The sequence below is a fragment of the Canis lupus genome, chromosome X (genome assembly GCF_003254725.2).
Source record: "Canis lupus dingo isolate Sandy chromosome X, ASM325472v2, whole genome shotgun sequence".
NCBI lineage: Eukaryota > Metazoa > Chordata > Mammalia > Carnivora > Canidae > Canis > Canis lupus.
Window position 1 is genome coordinate 70174770 of NC_064281.1, and position 21359 is coordinate 70196128.

The window sequence follows — 21359 nt, forward strand, 5'->3', positions numbered from 1 at the left end:
AGCTACTTTTTTAGCCTTTGATTCTTCCTCCAATCTATCCTGAATATTACAGTTTACAACCCTTCTCTGAAATTCTAAAATCTGAAAGCTCTGAAAACAGAAACCTGACCCTACTTGAAGCTATATATAATCTTTGTCTATTTATCTTGTTTTGTGGAATATTCCTGTTTCACTGTTAACCTGAATGTATTTTATTTAGGGTGCTACATTAGATCCTACTGGGTGTATTTTGTAATATATGGAACACATACCATATTCCTTTCTAAAATTTTGCTCTAAATTCCAAAACATATCTGGCTTCAAGGGTTTCAGATAAGAGATTGTGGACTTGTACCACCTGAAGGCATATTCCTAAAATAGCACCATCTCCATGTCTGTCTCTGAATCAGAAAATCATAAGAACTCTCAGTAGCTGTGAGACTTAAGTCTAAACTACTCCCTGTAGCTTTCAAGATTATCTCTAACCTGTCCCCACCCTACATGTTCAAAATTTAGTACCTTCATTGTGAACCCTTTGTTTTATAAGGCTGTTTGCCTAAGTAAAATAAGATGTTCATGCTGCTACTTCTACCTAACTTCCTTCTTGTCCCCTCTTTCTGGCTATTCAAATCCTACCTAACAAGTAGGGCACAGTTTTTAAAAATTTCTTAAGGTATATTTATGTATTTCTTCTCTGACTTCCTATTGTACTTAATTTATTCACCAAATATTTGAGCAGATATTACATGCCAGCTAGTATTCTAAGTGTTAGAGATCCCAAAATGAATTAGACAGTTAAATTAAGGTCTTGGCTGTTAGGGAATTTGTTTATTAGAAACTAGGACACGAATAAGTAAATAAATAAGTGTACAAGATAATTTCATGTATTGGTTAATGCTGTGAAGATAATAAGATAGGACACGTGATAATGCCTAGGGAGGAGAGGTGTGTGACATACCTCAGAATCTCATAGTTTAAGTATTTGTTTATATGTGGTTAGATTTCACTCGAATTAGACTATAGAAGACTTAAGGACAGAACCATATCTTAAACTTGTATGTGCCATAAATTTCTGGGCATATGATGGGTACTCAGACATATTAATGCTTGGTTGAAACATTTCTCTTTTTTTAAAACAGTGAGGGTAAAACTTTCTTTATTAAATGGTGATCCCCACTTGGCTAACTCTTTGATCTCAGAGTATCTATTACGTATGAGTATGCTGTTTTAAAATATTTGTATTTGTGTAAAACTAGCTTACATTTATGTTCCTTTTTATTCATAGACTAAAAGATGAACTTTCATATCCAAATAATTTTCCCATTTGAAATAGTTTTGTACAAAGCAAATAAATGTTATTTCTGTACCTGCAGAAAAAGTTATGACTTTTAGAAACGTGGATTATTTCTGCAGTTCTTTCTGATTAATTCAAATACTAAATGATTTCCTCCAATTCATTAGTGTGATTTTTTTTTTAAAGACCTAAGTGGCAAATAAACATTTCCTCATTGCTTCATCCTTAGTCCTGAAACTGAGTTTGATTGTTAGAAAGAAGAGACTGCTGGATTCCTATATCATAGTAACTCCTCTTGGCAGTTAAAGATTGAAGTTCCTGACAAAAAAGCTTAAGACTGAGCTTATTTTGTTATGACAGATTTATGAAATTTATCCAGTGAAGTAACGTGGTCTCTTAATGGAATAAACTGAAGCCCTATACTGCAATGTCCTGTTTGATTTCTGGTGCATACACATTTTGTTCATTATAAATTAAAAGAGCATCTTGAGAAGAAAGTCCCAAAAGGAAATTTTTTTTTTTTTTGTCATAAAGAGTTGTGTAAAGAATTTTGTTTTGTAATAGCCAAGAACTTGGGCAGCCCCGGGGCCTCAGTGGTTTAGCACAGCCTTCAGCCCCAGGGCATGATCCTGGAGACCCGGGATCAAGTCCCATGTCAGGCTCCCTGCATGGAGCCTGCTTCTCCCTCTGCCTGTGTCTCTGCCTCTCTCTCTCTCCTCTCTCTCTCTCTCTCTCTGTCTCTCTGTGTCTCTCATGAACAAATAAAATTAAAAAAAAAAATATATTTTTTTGTAATAGGCAAGAACTTTGGTGGGTTAAAATTTGAGGCTTTTGATTTGACAGTACTTCTGAGATGATGTCCCTATGGTTACAAAAATATAAAAGTAAGGCTTTATTGAAATGATGTAATGGACAATTTGAGATGCTAACAACAGCAAAGTAAGGTAGAGATTAGGAGCTTAATGCCTGTAACCTTTTTATCTCAACTACTAGACTTTTGCCCTTCAAGTGCAAGACCATGGCTCTTTAAATCCCCTTTAAATCTAGTATACTGCCAAATGATCTCTCATGTGTTCTAAATGCTAATGATGATGGAAGACTACAATGCCTAAGATGACATGTATATGTCTGAAAATGATGCTTAGTGTTAGGAGTTGAAATTATATTTTGGATTACTTTTAAATAGAAGCAGTAATCAGTGATTTTGAATGACAAAGTTTGCTTTCCTCCTGTCTTCTTAGAATTAAACTTCTACATTGATCTCAGTTATAAAAATCGGAATACATTTAGCTTTCTTGGTAAAATAAACACAACTGAGAGGTACTAAACTAAAAAAAATTTTTTAAAAGATTTTTTATTTATGAGAGAAAGACAGACAGACAATGCAGGGGGAGGAACAGAGGGAGAGGGACAAGTGGACCCTGTACTGAGCGTGGAGCCTGACATAGGACAGGGTCTCTGGACTTTGAGATCATTACCTGAGTTGAAATGAAGAGTTAGAATTTCAACCAACTGAGCCACCCAGGTTCCCCTCCAAAAAATCTTTACAATCAAGTATTTGAATGCTTGAACCCAATGTTCATCTTTGTTAATAGGTTATTAAATGGGGTGCCTGGGTGGCTCAGTGGTTGAGTGTTTGCCTTCAGCTCAGGGCCGGATCCCAGGATCCAGGATCAAGTCCCACATCAGGCTCCCTGCTAGGAGCCTGCATCTCCCTTTGCCTGTGTCTCTGCCCCACCCCCCCGTCTGTCTCTCATGAATACATAAATAAAATCTTTTAAAAAATAGGTTATTAAATGGCCTTGAATTTCCTTGATTTATTTTGCTGGTTTATAAAGTTTAGAGTGAGTACAGGATCTGAAAAGTTGAAAGTTAAGCCTTTGAAGAGTGCTTTCTTCTGTTACTGCCACTGATCTGAATAGATACTGGGCAGAAATTTTGTTCAGAGATTTCAAACTCTGGATCAGTGTTTGATATAGATGACGTTACTTAAGGGCCCTACTAATATAAAAAGTATATTGAGTTATTTCAGGGTGTTACCCTGTTAGAGTTCTCAGAATTTCTCTATTGTGATCTTTTATTAATCTCATCTTCAACTAAACTGCATTCTCCATAAAGGAATAATGAATGTTTATCTTGTTTATATTCTTAGTACTCAGTACTGAACAGGTGCATAGTAGATGCTCAAATATTCATTCAATTGAACCGAACATAGTTTTCTTTCTCATATTGCTGTTCTTAGCAAGAAACTTAAAGCTGGGTAAATAACTGACCATTTTTATTGCAGTGGTCAACTTATTTATTTATTTTTGAAAAGATTTTATTTATTTATTTGAGAGAGAGAGAGAGTGAGAGGATGAGAGGAGGGAGGGTCAGAGAGAGAAGCAGCCTCCCCACTGAGTGAGGAGCCAGATGCAGGGCTTGATCCTGGTACTCCAGAATCATGACCTGAGCCAAAGGCAGATGCTTACCTGACTGAACCACCTAGGTGCCCTGCAACTTATTTATTTAAAAGAGAAGAAAATAGCCAAATTGTGTGACTAAGTTCTTTAGTTGGTGGTGAGACTTTTGAATTATATACAGTTTAATTGTCCAATTTCTGTGCTAGAGTAATTGTATAATGTTTATACAACATTGTATTACCATGTAACAGCCACAAGAGTTGAATCTTTATATATTGCTGTCTTTAATTTCTGCCTGATTGAGAAAATTAAAACAATTTTCTTGCAACAATGACTCTTGAATTTCAATAAAAACTTTAGCATTCAGATTTATAAGTAAATCCACCCTTTCTCTTAAGGGGGTGAGACTCTGGAGTGATACTTTTATAATTATACAATACTCATAATACTGTACTAAATTGTATTTAATATAACTGGGTACAAATGAGGTTTAATAATCGAATTGCTTTACTAACTGCAAGCTTATTGCTTTTCCAGATTTGTTTTTAATGGAAATATATGGTCAATATACTTATTGATGTAATATGCCCTCATCCTAATGATTATTATTATTTGATTTGCACAATAAAAGCTTATAAAATAACTTTAATTAGTGCTTTTTATTCAGGGATGTGAGTCTAATAAAGGTTTTTTTTTTTGGTCATTTTTTCTTGATAGTAGCTCTACAGTTTGTACACAGGGGTAAAAATTATACTGTCTGCTTGCATGCTATATGAGAGAGAGAGAGATGGATGTACTTATATAAATTACATTCAGATAAAATTTGAGAGCTTGTCCCTAAAGAACATCATTATGAATGAAAAAAATTTTAGGATAATAAATCTTGAAAAATTTTTTTAATTGAGTATAGTTGACACACAATGTTTCATTAGATTCAAGTGTACAACATAGTGATTTGGTTTATTTATTATGTCATGCTCACCACAAGTATAGATGAAAATGTTTTTTAATAAAAACATTTAAGAATATGTTTAAAGTTTAGTTTAGAGGGAGGCGGCAAGATGGCAGAAGAGTAGGAGTCCTCAACTCATCTGGTCCCACAAACCTAGATAACATTCAAAATATCCTGAACACCTATGAATTTGGCCTCAGATTTAAAGAGAGAACAGCTGGAATGCTACAGAGAGAAAAGTTTTCCCTTCTAACAATGTAGGGAGGTGAAAAAAATTAAAAAAAAAAAATGAAGTGGGGGAGGGGAACCACAACTAGCAGGCTAAAGTGGAGCAGTGAAGCCTCCAGGGCATGAGGCCAGCCTTGGAAACCTTAAAAATCCGTGCTGGTGTTTTCCCTGACCGAAAATTGCTTAGCAGGGAAATCATTCAGAATTGCAGAAGTGGCAGTGAAGCCTCAAGATTCCTGGAGTCAGTATAAAAGAGGGGCAACGGGGGGGGGGGGGGGGATTTCACTGCAAACCGCGGTCCAATATCCGCATAGGGCTAGAGCGCTGCAGGCCTCTGGGCATTTGGGAGAAGCCATTCGATTAGGTGGACCGGCTCCAGAGTGGCCTTTGCACTAGAGTCTGGCAAAGGAAGGTGGTGACTGTACATGGTTCCAATTGGGACAGGCGGAAGCGGGGAGGGCACAAGAAAGCGAGAACTCTCTAGCCAATGGGTGCCCCGCAAGCTGTGCAGATGAGTGCACTTGCCTTGTTTTGAGGAACATTTAGGCCACTGTGGACTGGGAGACTGCGGTTAGTTACTCGTGGGGAGGTTGACTCCTGAGCTGCAAATCTGGCTGCCACCATTTTTTGGCCCGTCTTTGTTTCACTTTGTGGTTGGGAGAGGTGGGCCCTCTAAGGAAAAAAGGCCTCACAGGATAAACAGCTCATACTGATCCCAGCACCTGGCAAGGGGCCAGGATTCTCCGTCCAGGCACAGACATGTGGAATCAGCATGCAGACTCCTCCCCAAGAAGAACTGCTGGAAGAACAAGGGAAAAGCAAGTTTACTGAACAAGAAACACTGGAAAACTCCAGAAGTGATGGAGAATAGTATATAGAACTAGAGGGTCCTTCTTTTTTTTTTTTTTCCCCCTCTTCCATTAGAACTAGTTTTTATGGGATCCCTGGGTGGTGCAGCGGTTTAGTGCCTGCCTTTGGCCCAGGGCACGATCCTGGAGACCCGGGATCGAATCCCACATCGGGCTCCCGGTGCATGGAGCCTGCTTCTCCCTCTGCCTGTGTCTCTGCCTCTCTCTCTCTGTGACTATCATAAATAAATAAAAATTAAAAAAAAAAACTAATTTTTATATCAGACTAAAAATTTCCAATACCTTTTTCTTTTCTCACCTGAACTACAATATTTTACCAACACTTCATTTTTAAGCTTTTTTCTTTTTGACTTTCATATTTCTACAATTACATGTCTTTGATATATTTTTGACTTCTGTAGTCCCTTCAAAATATTCAAATTATTTTTGGTAGATATACAAGGTATGGGTATTTGTATTTTGTTTTTTCTGACTTGTTTAGTTTTACAATGGTGGAAGTTATTACCTTGTATCACACATCCAAAATACAAACAGAACCAAGTGGTACACCGTATTGGTTCATTCTGTGAGATTATATCCTCTCTTCCATCCCACTGCCCCTCTCTTTTATTTTGTTTATGTTTTTGTGGTCAAGGTTGAGTCTTTACCTAAGTATTGCTGATTTATGTAAATTTGGGATTGAGCATCTTCTCACATACAGAACAAAACACACTCAGAACCAAGAGGGTCACCCTCTAAGTCCCCTTGGGGAGACTGTATCCTCTCCTCCCACCACTTCCTCACCACCACTCCTCCTTTCCTTCTTTCTTTTTTTTATTTGGTTTTTTATTCTTAGTATTTTGTTTTAATATTTGTTTTTCACTTTAGTGGTCCTTTTGTTTTATTTGATCTATTCTTTTTCTTTTATTTTCTGGTCAGTGACTTCAGAATCGTCTAGGGTACATTTTACTTAGGTTGGAGCTGATATTTTTGACTCAATCTGCTCATAAAGTCACTCTGCACTGGACAAAATGACTAGAAGGAAGAATTCACCACAAAAGAAGGAACCAGAAACAAGACTTTCTGCCACAGAGTTACAGATTTGGATTTAAATACAATGTCAGAAAGTCAGTTCAGGAGTACACTTATAAAGCTACTGGTGGCTATGGAAACAAAGCATAAAGGACTCTAGAGACTTCATTACTGCAGAATTGAGATGCAAACAGGCCAAAATTAAAAATAGATTAAATGAGATGCAATCCAAACAGGATGTTCTAACTGCTAGGGTTAATGAGGTGGAAGAAAGAGTGACATGGAAGACAAGTTGATGTCAAGGAAGGAAGCTGAGGATAAAAGAGAAAAACAAGAGGCCATGAAGAAAGACTTAGGGAAATAAATGATAGCTTGAAAAGGAAGAATATACATCTCATTGGGACTCCACAAGAGGCTGAGAGAGAGAGAGAGAGGTAGAGAGAGAGGACCACAAAGTATATTTGAACAAGTCATAGCTGATAACTTCCAAAACCTGGGGAGGAAACATGCATTCAGATCCAACAGACAGAGAGGATCCCCCAAAAATCAATTGAAACCATTCAACACCTCAACATTTAATAGTGAAACTTGGAAATTTCAAAGAATAATGTACTGTTTATATTACTATAGGTTAGTAATATAAGTTGAAGTCTAGAATTGTGGTACTTCCAATTTTTTTCTCTTTCAAGATTGCTTTGGTTATTTGGGGTTCTTTGTGGTTCCCTACAAATGTTAGGATTCTTTGTCTCAGTTCTGTGAAAAATGCTGTTGGTATTTCATAAGGATTCATTAAATATTTACATTGCTTTGGGTAGTATAGATATTTTACCAATAGTTGTTGTTCCACTCCATGAACTTGGAATGTCTTTCCATTTCTTTGCATTACCTTGAATTTTTTCCACGAGCATTTTATAGTTTTTAGAGTACAGGTTGTACACCCCTTTGGTTAAGTTCATCTCTATGTATTTTGTTATTTTTGATGGAATTGTAAATGGGATTATTTTCTTAATTCTGCTGCTTCATCTTCAGTGTATATAAATGCAGCAGACTTCTATACATTGATTTTTATATCCTAAATTCATACTAAATTCATTTATCAGTTCTAGTATTTTTTACTGGAGCAGGGTTTTTTGTGTTTTGTTTTTTTGGTGGGTTTTCTATATATTGTATCATGACATCTGCAAATAGTGAAGGTTTTAATTTTTCCTTGCCATTTTGGATGACTTTTTTTTCTTTTTCTTCTCTGATTTCTGTGGCTAGGATCTGTAGTGCTATATTTAACAAAAGTGGTAAGAGAACTTCCTTGTTTTGTTATGGACCTTTGAGGAAGAGCTCTGTTTTCCCCCTTTGAGTATGATGTTAGCTGTGGGTTTTTCATGGATGGCCTTTATTATGTTGAGGTATGTTCCCTTCAAACCTACTTTGTTGAGAGTTTTTATCTGACTGGATATTACATTTTTTCAAATGCTTTTTCTGCATCTATTGAAATGATCATATGGTTTTTATCCTTTCTCTCATTGATGTGACACATTGCATTGGTGAATTTGAATATTGAACCACCTGGGAATAAATCCTACTTGGTCGTGGTGATGATTTTTTCTAATGTATTGTTAGGTTCACTGTGCTAGTATTTTTTTGTGGATTTTTGCATCTGTGTTCATTAGGAATATTGGCCTGAAGTTCTCTTTTTTTGGTGGTATCTTTTTTTTTTTTTTAATTTTTTTTTTTTTATTTATTTGTGATAGTCACAGAGAGAGAGAGAGAATGAGGCAGAGACACAGGCAGAGGGAGAAGCAGGCTCCATGCACCGGGAGCCCGACGTGGGATTCGATCCCGGGTCTCCAGGATCGCGCCCTGGGCCAAAGGCAGGCGCCAAACCGCTGCGCCACCCAGGGATCCCTGGTGGTATCTTTATTTGGTTTTGGTATCAGGGTAATTCTGGCTGCACAGAATGAATTCATAAGTTTTCCTTTCTCTTCTATTTTTTTTAGAATAATTTGAATCAGTGAATCAGTATGAACTCTGAATAGGTATTAACTCTTCATTAAATGTTTGGTAAAATTCACCTGTTGAGCCATCTGGTTCTGGACTTTTGCTTGTTGCAAGGTTTTTATTACCGATACAATTTCATTGCTGGTAATAGGTCTGTTCAAATTTTGAATTTCTTTCTATTTCACCTTTATTAGTTTATATGGTTCTAGCAATTTATCCATTTTTACTAGGTTGTCCAATTTTTATGTATACTGTTTTTCATATTTTCTTATAACTATTTCTGTGCTTTTGTCATTTCTTCTCTTTCATTAGTGATTTTAATTATTTGAGTCCTTTCTCTGTTTTTCCTGATAAGTCTGGCTGAAAGTTTGTCAATTTATTTTTGCAATGAACCAGCTCCTGGTTTCATTGATCTGTTCTATTTTTTTTTTTTTTAATGTTTCTTTATAACTTATTTCAACTTTAATCTTCATTATTTTTTCCCTTGTGCTGGTTTTAGGTTTTGTTTGTTGTTCTTTTTCTAGGTCTTTCAGGTGTAAGGCGGTTGAGAGTTTTCATGCTTTTTGAGGTAGGGGAATATTGCTAACAACTTCTGTCCTGAACCATTTTGGCTACATCTCAAAGATTTTGGATCTTTGTGTTTTCATTTTCCTTTGTTTTCATGTGTGTTTTAATTTCTTCTTTTATTTCCTGGTTGACCCATTCATTGTTCAGTAGCATGTTGTTTAAGCTCCACGTATTTGTGGCTTTCTAGATTTCTTCTTGTGGATGACTTCTAGTTTCATAGCATTGTGGTCAGAAAAGATACATGATATGACTTCAGTCTTGAATTTGTTGATGTTTGTTTTGTGGCCTATATGTTACCTATCATGGAGAATGTTGCATGTATGCTTGAAAAGCATGTGTATTTATCATTGTAGGATGAAATGTTCTAAATATATCAGTTTGATCCATGTGTTTCAAAATACCATTTCCTTGTTGATTTTTTGTTTAGATGACCTGTCCATTGATGTAAGTGGAGTATTTAAATGCCCTAGTATTATTTTATCATTATTGATTGATTCTTTTATGTTTGTGTTTATACCTGCTTTGTGTATTTGGATGCTTCTGCATTGGGTGCATAAATTTTTATAACAGTTATGTCTTCTGGTATTGTTCCTTTTATTATTGTCTATTGTTTTTTGTCTCTTGTTAGTCTTTATTTTAAAGTCTGCTTTGTCTAATATAAATGTTGGTACTCTGGCTTTTGTTTGGCATCTTTTTGCATGATAGATGTTTCTCTGTCCCCTCACTTTCAATCTGCAGGTGTCTTGTCTAAGACATGTCCTGTAGGCAGCATAGAGATGGGTCTTGTGTTTTTATCCATGTCCTGTAGGCAGCATGCATGTCCTGTAGGCAGCATAGAGATGAGTCTTGTGTTTTTATCCATGCTGAGATCCTATGTGTTTTGATTGGAGCATTTAGTCCATTTATATTCAAAGTAATTATTTATATGTATGTATTTATTACCATTTTATTACTTTGTGATTGTTTCTTAATATTTTCTCTGATCCTTTCTTGTCTTTCACTTTTTCATGGTTTACTGATTTTAGTTTCCCCTTTCCACAGTGTATACTTTAATATTTTTTATAGGGTTGGTTTAGTGGTCATGAACTCCTTTAGTTTTTGTCTGTCTAGGAAACTATTTCTCCTTCTATTCTGAATGATATCCTGACTGGATAGAGTATTCTTGGCTGCCTATTTTTTCCATTTGGCACTTGAAATATGTCATTCCACTCCCTTCTGTTTTGCCAAGGTCCTGATGAAAAATCTTCTGCTACCTTTGTGGGGTTTCATTTGTATATTACTGTGTTCTTTTGTCTTGCTGCTTTTTAAAAAAATTTATTTATTTATTCATGAGAGACACAGAGAGAGAGAGAGGCAGAGACACAGGCAGAAGGAGAAGCAGGCTCCATGCAGGGAGCCCGATGTGGGACTCGATCCTGGGAATCCAGGATCGCACCCTGGGCCAAAGCAGGCACAGAACTGCTGAGCCACCCAGGCGTCCCTGTCTTGCTGCTTTTAAATTTTCTTCTTTATCATTATATTTTGCCAACTTAAATACAATATGTCTTGGTGTGGGTCTGCTTTTGTTGATTTTGATGGGATTTCACTCTGCCTCCTGAATCTGGATACCTGTTTCCCTCCCTAGATTAGGGAAGTTTTCAGTTTTGTTTCTTCTAATAAATTTTCTACCCCCTTTACTCTTTTCTTCTTCTTATGGGACTCCTATAGTATAAATGTTATGTTTGAGGGCAGCACTCTGTTCTCATTTTACACAATTCTTTTGTCTCCCTTTTATGCAACTTGGTTATTTTTCATTTCTCTGCTTTCTAGGTCATTAATTTCTCCCTCCACTTTTTCTAGCCTGTTCTTTCCAGAAAGCATGTTTCTCAGTTCATGTATGTCCTTTATCTCTGCTGTTATTCCTCATCTCTGTTATAGGTCTAACTCATGTCTTCCATTATTTACTCAAGCCAAGTGAGTATCCTTATGATCATTGCTTTAAATACTACATCAGGTGGGTTACTTATATCTGTTTCACCTAGATCTCTGGCTGTCATCTTGTACTGTTCTTTCATATGGTATAAATTTCTCTGTCTTCTGAGTTTAAGTCTCTGTTTATTTCTCTGTGTTAGGAAAGTCAGTTATGTCTCCTGTTCTTGTGGGTAATGGCATTATAAAGAAGAAGTCTTTATATGTAGTGCTTGCTACATGTGCTGTGCTATTTTGTGCTGGCCAGTTTTTCTTTCAGGCCAGTTGTCTGTAGAGGTTGTCTTTGCCTTGTTGTGGCAGTATTTTGTTCCCGGACTGAATATGGCCCATTTTGACTAGGTGTGTTCTGATCTTCTTGTTGTACTGCTGCCAAAACTGAGACTCAGCAAATCTTTCAAGTCAGGAGATGCAATGTGAGCAGGGGTTGGACTAGCCTTCTAGGTTAGGAGGCTCAAAGTCCTGCTGCTCAGGCAAGTGACACTGACATTTCCAGAAGTGCGGTTCTACCAGGATGTCCTGGGCAGGTTGGCGTAAGTTAGGTAGTGAGTGTTAACACTGTGTTGGTTCCCGTAGGTTGCCCTGTCCTTAGGAAGAGAGGCAGTTGAGGGAAATGGCACCTGACAGTTTCTTTGTTTCTGGAAGTTCTCTGTATAAACTCTTCCTCTCTGGGATGTGTTCTGAAATGAGCATGTAACCTCCCCACCGTGTACCCTAGTTGTTCTTCAGATTCCTTTTTCCATGTTGTATGTCTGCATGTCTTTTGCTTGCCTTTTCTCCAGGAGCTTCCCTAATGCCCTCGGGGTCTAGCTCAGCTAAGCCCACTGACCTTTAAAACTCCAGGCTTTAAACTGTGCTGCTTGTCAGAAGTCTCCAAATTGAAATTCAGCTCCTCTCACTTTCCAAGGCAGTTGTTAGAGTGATTTCTTTTATCCATGTGCTCCCCTGTGTGTAAGTATGTCTCTTCCCTTTCTCTGGCTCCCTCCCCACTGCAGAGGCTAAGATCTGTTTTTCTCCCAAACTGTGGCTCTGCCCTTCCTACCTTCTTTGATGTGGTCTTTTCTCTTTCTTTAGTTGTGGAGTTTGTTCTATCAGTTTTCATTTAATACCCCAGTCAGTTTCTGGGGTATTAAGATGATTTGATAGTTATCTAGTTATATTCATTGGATAAGGCAAGCCTAGGGTCCTCTACTCCACTGCCATCTTTCAACCTCCATGTTTCCATTTAAATAGGCTGGACAGACTGGGTCTCACTGAACAAAAAACTCCAAAAGGAGGGATTATGGAGTAATGGATATAGAAATATGGAAATGGAAAAGGGCATTGCTGTCAGAGGGAAGAGCTAGTGCATGTGACTGACTGCATTGCATTACTGAAGAACAGTGAAGTCGTCACTGTGACTGTAGGTGAGGGAATTAAAGGGACAGTAGTAGGAGATGAGGTCAGAGGGATCTGGAGAGAGTACAGATCAGGAGGGCTTTGTAGGGTGCTGGAAGGATTTTGACTTATGCTTCATAAAGTAGAGAGCTGTTGGAAAGTTTTGAGCAAAGGAGTGACACTATCACATTTGGTTTTACCACTATCACTTTGATATGTTCAAAGTTAACTAGTATGGTAAAGATGGAAGCAGGGAGACAGGCTAGGATGTTATTACAGAAATCTAGGTAAGAGGTGATGATGGCTTGAACTGAATCTTCCCTTTAAGATTACTTTGGCAATGAGGAGAGAATGGAAACAGAGGTAATTATTAGATAGCTGTTTCCAGGGATTAGAATCTAAAAAGAGAGAGTTTGTGTGAGAATGAAGAAGAAATTATAGAACATATATTGTGGGACTTGACAACTGCTTGGCTATAGGGAATGAAGGAGTAACATGAAAGTCTTAAGCCTGGATAAATGGAATATAGATAGTACCATTAACATAATATTATACTCCTTTTTGAGAGTTTGTCCTGACCCTCTGAAACAGTATCTTTACCTCTTTGTGCTCATGTTGTGTTTCCACTGGGTTATTAATTGTATACTCATTTTTCCTCCTGCCATCCTCCTTGAAAGCTTAGGGAAGTGGTCTCACTCTTAGAATTTTGGCAATATTAAGGAGTAATTAGGAAGGTAAAATTTAAGAATTCATTTGCATATACAATTTATGTGAATTATAACCAATCAGCCACATGTGAGTTCTGTAGATTACATGTGAAATGTGTTGGGGAAGGACTTTGGGTGCCAGAGGAATTCTCTTTGGTAAGATACTTGACTTCCTGGTTAATGATGGGAAAAGGCAGTTACCTAAATGGATTATCTGTGAACTTGAGTTTACCACGAACTGTTTCAATTCAGTAATTCAATCCTAGTATCCTAGATCTTGATTATAATAACTGAAAAGTTTATATGTTGACTGAGAGTTAGTATGTAGTCATAACCAGATAGATCTGTGGTCCTTGGGCAGGTCATTTAGCCTCTTCAAGTTTCAGTTTCATTATTTGTAAACTGAGAGGTTTTGACCAGATTATTATAAATTCCATCCAACTTTAATAGTCTCTAACTCCATACTGTGTAATTAAGTATGGACAAAAAAGTTGATTACATAAAAAAGAGAGTAGGGTGAGAGAAGAAAACTCAAGTTTCTTCCTATAAGACAAGGTGGAAATATTACTAACAATAACTTTTTTCTTGTTTCTGTCCCCCATGATCAAACTGTCACCATACATTCAATTGAAATATAAATTCAAACCATTCCAAATATATTTGTACCTTAAGTTAGATAAATTGACCAAATCACATTGTATTTTCCCTTAATTTATATTTTCACTTTGAAGATACTGATGTGTCTTTAATTTTGAGTTTATATCCCCAAAAGATAGAAAGAAAAGAAATAATTGCTTGAACAAGTGTATAATCTGCCTACTAATACCACAGGTGGACAGGTACATATCCAGATGGTGGCATGGTAGTTGAAAATTTGACATTTCTCACTCTGAAATTACATTACTGGCAATCATGAAGCTTGCCTTTATGCATAAAGATTTTAACTCAGTAGGAAACTTAAGAAGAAATATATAGAGATAGTCTTACAGTGAATTAATCTCTCTTAAAACGGCTTCAGTTCTGTTATAAATATTCCTCCTTCTTTTTTTTTCCCATAGGCAATAAAATTTGATTGGAGTGTGATGAAGGCATAGTACAAAAATGTAGAAGTGTAGGTCCCTGAGGGAATCAATGGATTGAAAGTAGAAAAAGAACTATACATATAATAGTGTATTTGTTCCAACTGATCCAGAGGAGGATGATCCTTAACAGCATTTGATTGATGATATTTGAGACAATTTCATGAGATCCTGAGACCAAATCCTTTTCATTTACTTAGAACTCATAATTAATTCTCCTTACCAGTGGTATGACCACATTTTTCTTAGTAAAAAGGGATGTGAGCATGCTTGACCAAGTTGATGCACATAATTCAGCTTCTTTTGGAAGACATAAATGTATAGGATATGGCAGAAAGATTAATTTCAATTCTTAAGAGGTCATTTTTAAACAAATCTTTTTCCTTCCTAATCATAATTTTTAAGTAGCATTTCAACATACTTATAATAGCTGCCTTTCATGCTGATCATATGTTATTGTAAGATCTTGAATTATCTTCTGAATCATGGAATTTTACTAAATTATTAATTATCATTTTGCTTTACCGTAAATTGCCTTATTACTTTTGTATTGCTGTAGTCTAATTCCTCAAATAATGGTGCCCATTTTGTTGTGTGGTAGTTTTTAAGTACTGTATTTTATTAACTAGGATACACCATTTGAAGTGTTTCTCAGTATTAGAAATAGAGAACCACAGGCAAAAAACAAGTGTTGGAATTTTTGAGAAATGGACATATATTAACAGAATCAGTTAATTCAGTTTGATCTAGAATATTTATAAATATGTTCTTTAATTATCTATAAGATGTTAACTGAATTCTAGACTCAGCTATTTCATTTTATTTCATTACTATTAAATGTAACATTTTTCCTATTCTATTTTAAAATTTAGTTTTTTAAAAAACATGACTCATTCTAAGATTTTGAAAAAACTTGAAAGGGCTTATGACTTTGATATATCTTTTCTCATGTTTGAGCACTATGGTAATGATGCCTGATCCAAATTTAACTTTGGGACTTTGCTAGTCATCTTTAAACAAATAGACACCCCCATCCAAGTCTTCATTTTTAATCTCCTTAAAGAGTTTTTTTTCCTTTTGTAAAGAATGTATGTGGTTATTTATTTAAACTTGCGAATTGTTTTTGATTAGTTATGATTAATAAAATAAATGGGTATAATTAAATTATTAATTTGTTTGATCTATGAATTTCTTTTATCTGACAGGTTTTCTTTTTTTTTTTTTCCTTTTGGTTTTAATAGAACATTCAAATAAAAACTTTGGCAGATGATGTGGTAAGGTGGTCTTAGTAGCATGTTGTTATGTTATTTATGCATGTTGCTTTTTTACTAAAGTGGGTGGACATTAAAGCATTGATGTATGTAAGATATAAAATATCTAGATGTTTACAAAGTACAGTAAAATAGAAGATTTGTCAAGAGCGTGACTTTTCTCTTTTTGGATATCAAAGTAAAGAATTATATGAGAGCTCGATAAAATTTTGATATTATCCTGATACATACCTTAACCAGAATATTTTTTTGTATGTCTATAAAGCTAACTCTAGAAAATACAGATTTTTTTTCTTTTTTGATAGCCAAATAAACTGTGATTAAGTAAAAGATTAATAGCAATACTGGGGGAAATTATTTTAAAATAGAAAGGAAGCCAAGTTTATTATGTTAGGTAAGTGCTATTAAATTTAAAATTCTTACATGTTTTGACCTGAGGCTATCATAAAACTTAAAAGTTATGGGTTTAATATTTAAGTGTGCCCTTTTATAGCTAAACTTAAAATATAGTATTTTAAACAGTGTCAATTTTTTCTTTGTGAAATTACAAATAATGTAAAAATTATTAGTGATTTAAGGAGGTAAAAGCATATAGCTTGACTTCATTTTCTTATTAAGAGATAGCTGAAAAAAACCAGTTTTCTAGATAGAAATGAAGGGCATAGTGGAAGATCAAGTATATCTGTAAATAATGCTAGTCTGTAAAAAGCTAACACTGCAAAAGTGTCATGAAGGGACAGGAGCAGAGATATATTGAGTTAATGGTCGATTCCATACTTAAATGCTTTTATGTCCACCATATTTTTTAGTGAAATTTGATTGTTGGATATATACTCTAGCTTATTTGGGATTACTTAATATTTTTTCTTGACTTGTTTGAAAATATACTACATATCTAAACAAATGTAATTTTCCTCAAGGAGTCAAAAGAAAATTGGAATATAGTTCAAGATAATTTGAAAAAAATGAATCTTAATGTAAACATTGGGATAGGAACCAGGGACTTAATAAATTTAGCAAGTCACTTTTTCTGTGAAATGAGAGAATTAGTCTAGATGATTTTTCAGATTACTTTCCAGCTCTAAAACACAATGTTTTATATAATCTTTTTGTAAGATACCATGTACTGAAATAATTTTTGTAATCCTAAATAAGCTACATAAAACTGCTCATATTTCTGTCAAAGTATAACATTTTATTAAAAAAATGTTCTTTGAATCAAAATGAAAAGTATGTTCTTTTAATTGGGGGGATGGAACCAACAGAAATTTTTATAAGTTGCTGTAGTAACTTCTGTGATGCATTTTGTATTTTTGAAATAATTTGTAAGGACTCAGTAACATGGCAATGAAGATTACTGTCCTCACATCTAACATGTTTGCTTGTTTAACATGATTTGATGGTATGCATGTGCTTTCTAACAGAAATCATTACTGATTTTTGAGGTGTGATGTTTTGTGGTTTAAAACAGATTGGGCTGTTTACATGTACCTGGAGTCATTAGTACACTTTATATGAAATAGCAAGCTAATTATTAGAGATTGTACATGGAATCAAAGTTTTAGAGTCAATATCCATAAAATATCAGGTTCTTCATAATAGTATTTGTAGGAAGAAGATATTTCTATGTATGTTAACATTGCCATTAAGCAGAAAAGGTGATGTCTTGTTATCCCCAAATGTTAGGGAAAAAAAGTAAGGGAAGTAATGATAAATAGCAGCTGAGTGCACTAAACAGATCAACTTATTTAAATCTCAGAATAACTTTGTGGTATAGGTAATATTATTTATTTATTTAACATATATTAACTTGTTATCTGTATTTTAAATATTTTATTTATTTATTTTAGAGAAAGAATAATCCTAAGCAGACGGCCCACTGAGCATGGAGCCCTATGTGGGGCTTGATCTCATGACCCCTAGATCATGACCTGAGCCAAAATCAAGAGTCAGACACTTAACCAACTGAGCCAGTCTCCCCTTGTTATCCATGTTTTAGAGATTAGGAAACAGTACACATAATTTGCATAGGATTCCTCAGGTAGTAAATGACAGGTTCAAACCCAGGCAGTCTGGCTTCAGAGTTGGTGTTCTTCATCATTATACTCGAACACTATGCTGACAAAGTATCCATAGATACTTGTCACAGTTTTTGGCACTTTGAAGAGGGAAACATTACTCTAATTTCCCCCTTAGAATTAAATATTAGGGTTCTTTTTATTTACTTTCTTTATTTCTCATAGTTCAAATTTGCTGCCAAAGCCATATTCTCTCTTAAACAACCACATGACTTTGATGCAGGACTTTTTTTCTTTTTTACCTACTTACTATGTAAATAGAAATAATAAAAGACTAAGGTTTACTTTTGAGGAATACTTTCACACTTTAGACTTCCAGGATTGAAAAACTACTATAAATTTTCAAAGTTGTACAATCTCTAACTGGAGCTTGTTGCTTAAAGTAAGAGTCTGTCAAAAGACAATAATGATATATATTATACTAAGTGCTATTTTTATGTTTCAGTACTTCATATTTGTGATTCTGGGTTTCTCTCTTAGAGTTTCTTATTTTTTTCTTTGTAGCGTGACCGAATTACAAGTTTTAGAAAATCTACAGTCAAAAAAGAAAAACCTCTTATTCAACATCCTATTGATTCTCAAGTTGCAATGAGTGAGTTTCCAGCAGCTCAACCATTATATGATGAACGATCTTTGAATTTGTCAGAAAAAGAAGTACTGGATCTTTTTGAAAAAATGATGGTAAGTTAAACCCCTACTTTTGTTGTAATTTTAAAATGTATGTGCCCAGAGTAGCATGGGATTTTAAGTAGATGTGTTTGTATAGACGGTGTTTATATCACGTAAAGGAGAGAACAGAAACCTGTTGATAAAACAGAACTATTTTCAGAAGTATCTGGTTTTTGAAAAACATCCAAACCTGACTATTACTTTTACAATGGACTCCAGAAAGCAGGAGCTCTCTTACTTATTTATTTGTGTTCTCTAGTATTTTGTAGTCTTTGGGACATTGAATTCATTTTTTTTAAATGAGTTTTTTTAACTAGTTTGCATTTCTGTGAAATAAAACAGGTCAAAGTTTACTTTGCTGAAAACAACACAAGCTATCTTATTGGGTATATGAAATAGAGTTGGGAAGACAGAGGGTAAAAAATTAAAAAACAAAATGGACGAGAAACAGTGCCTGGAAAGAGAAGGAAGATGGCAGTGGAGTAGGAGGACCCTAGGCTCAACTTGTCGCAGAAACAGAAGTGGATAACTATCAAATCATTCTAAATACCTCAGAAATTGACCTGAAGACTGAGAGAACAAACTCTAGAACTAAAGGGAGAGAAGAGGCCATATCAAAGAAGATAGGAAGTGCAGAGACATGCTTTAGGGGAAAACTAAATCAAAGCTACTAAAGAAGGGAGGGAATTCTGGTCTGGAGAAGCAGAGAGAGAGACAGGCAGGCAGAGAGAAGGAAAGAAGGAAAGAGAGGAAGAAAGAAAGAGGAAAGAAAAAAGAAAGGGAAAGGAAAGAAAGAAAAGCACTTAGGGGGAAGCACATGAAGAATGTTTCTTCAAAGCCATTGGCTTGGAAGATAAGAGGGGCTGAATTTCATGAGTTCCTGAACCAGCAGGGATTAAAGCCTGGAGTTTTGAAGGTCAGCAAACTTGGCTGGATAGAGTCCTGAGGGCACTGACCTGCTCTTGAAGAGAAGGTAGGCAAACAACCCAGGGACAGAGGGCATGGAAACAGTGATCAGAAGAGCACCTGGAACACGTGGGGATTATTTGCTATCCTCTGAGTTTGCCCCTGAGAGGTTGCATTCACTGAGACACCTCTCTGAGAACAACGGAGCTGGCTGGAGCCATTCCCCTCCCCCACACATAACACCATAAAAAGTGATCTAATTGCTGGAAGCAGCAGAGCACCAACACTGGCTGCATAATTTACTTACACCAAGCCCCACCCCTCTGTGCATTATTGGAACTACCCTTCTCAGGCTTGCTACAGGACCAGCATGGTGGGCCTCACCTCAGAAGACCAACATAAATCCCTGACCTCACCACATCTCCTGACCAGGGAGTTTTACAGGGCCTCAGTTCCAGTGGAGGTGGTGACAAGCCTCATTTCATAAGCAGACCAGAGCACACCTGGTTAAACTCCCCACATTCAGGCCAGAGTCCAAACACTGGCCACAGTAAGCAAGGAGAGGCTCTGCAGAACACTGGCCTGAAGGATAGAGCAACTCAAACACAATAGCAGGGCACATGCAGCACACAGCAGAGACACTCCCTGAAGCTCCAGGCCTTGGACACTACATGACCTTTTCTTCATAAGGCAGTTACTTTCAGGAGCAGGAGATATGACTGACTTTTCTAATACACAGAGGAGAGAGGCTTAGAGAAAATGCAGAGACAAAGGAATTTATCCCAAAGGAATGAACAAGATAAGACCTCAGCTACAAATTTAAGTGAAACAGAAAGAAGTAACATGACTAATGAAGAATTTAAAGCAATGATCATGGGATGCCTGGATGGCTCAGCAGTTGAACAGAGTTCCAGGATCGAGTCCCACGTCGTGCTCCCTGCATGGGAGCCTGCTTCTCCCTCTGCCTATGTCTCTGCCCCCCTCTCTCTCTTTCTGTGTCTCTCATGAATAAATAGATAAAATCTTAAAAAAAATAAAGCAACGATCATAAGGATACTCACTGGGATTGAGAAAAGAATAGAAGATATCAGTGACAGCCTTACCACAGAGATAACACATTTTTAAAAGATTTTATTTTATTCATGAGAGATAGAGAGAGGTAGAGACATAGGCAGAGGGAGAAGCAGATTCCCCACACGAGGCCAAGGCAGGACTCAATCCCATGACCCCGGGATCATGCCCTGAGCCAAAGGCAGATGCTCAACCACTGAGCCACCCTGGTACCCCCAGAGATACAACATATTAATTGACCTAGCAGTAACATTTGATACAGTTGATCATTTTCTCCAATTTGAAATGCTTCCCCCTTCCCTTACCCCCAACATTGATTTGGTTTTCCCCCTGCTTCTTTGGTGCTTCTTTTCAATCTTCTTTGCTGATTCCTTTTCATGTTCTCAATCTTTAAAGTAGAGACCCAGGGATCAGTGCTTGGACATCTTTTCCTCTCTTTTAATATTATCTTCTTTGGTAATTACAACTAGTACTGTGCTTTTAAGTTCCACTTGTGTACTCACAGTTCTCAAATTTATCTCCAAAGTTAGTCCTCATGTCTGAACTTTAGACTCACATATTAAACTTCAAAAACAACATCTCACCTTGGATGATGGGTAGAATTAAACAAAGGAGCATATTCAAAACTGAACTGCTGATATTCCCCTCCAAACCTGCTCCTCCCACTGTATTCCACTTCTTAGCTGATGGCATATCCATATGTCCAAAATCTTTGGAATGGTCTTTGACTACTTTTTTTTTTTTTATCTGCAATTCATTTTGTAACCCATGTATTCTTCCTTCAAAGTAAAGTACTTGGAATAACTGACCATTTCTTATTACCTTTGTTGGTCCCACACTAGTTGAAATCTCACCTGGGCTCCCATAGTAGTGATAGGACTATAGGACTATTGCAACTCTTAATTGATCTCCATGCTTCACCATGACCCTCTACAGCATATT

The 21359-nt window shown here is 36.2% G+C and overlaps 1 protein-coding gene across 7 annotated transcripts in view; it reads left to right on the forward strand.

Moving 5' to 3' along the window:
- Positions 1-21359, forward strand: part of DIAPH2 (diaphanous related formin 2) — a 1060012-nt gene that overhangs the window by 55241 nt on the left and 983412 nt on the right. For 5 of the 7 annotated variants that reach the window (XM_049107608.1, XM_049107607.1, XM_025431781.3 and 2 more), the window contains exons 2-3: positions 15664-15696; positions 18276-18452. In XM_049107608.1, coding sequence (XP_048963565.1) covers positions 15664-15696; positions 18276-18452 — 210 coding nt within the window. The remainder of the gene's footprint in view (positions 1-15663; positions 15697-18275; positions 18453-21359) is intronic. The other 2 variants (XM_049107609.1, XM_049107610.1) reach the window with 1 other exon arrangement.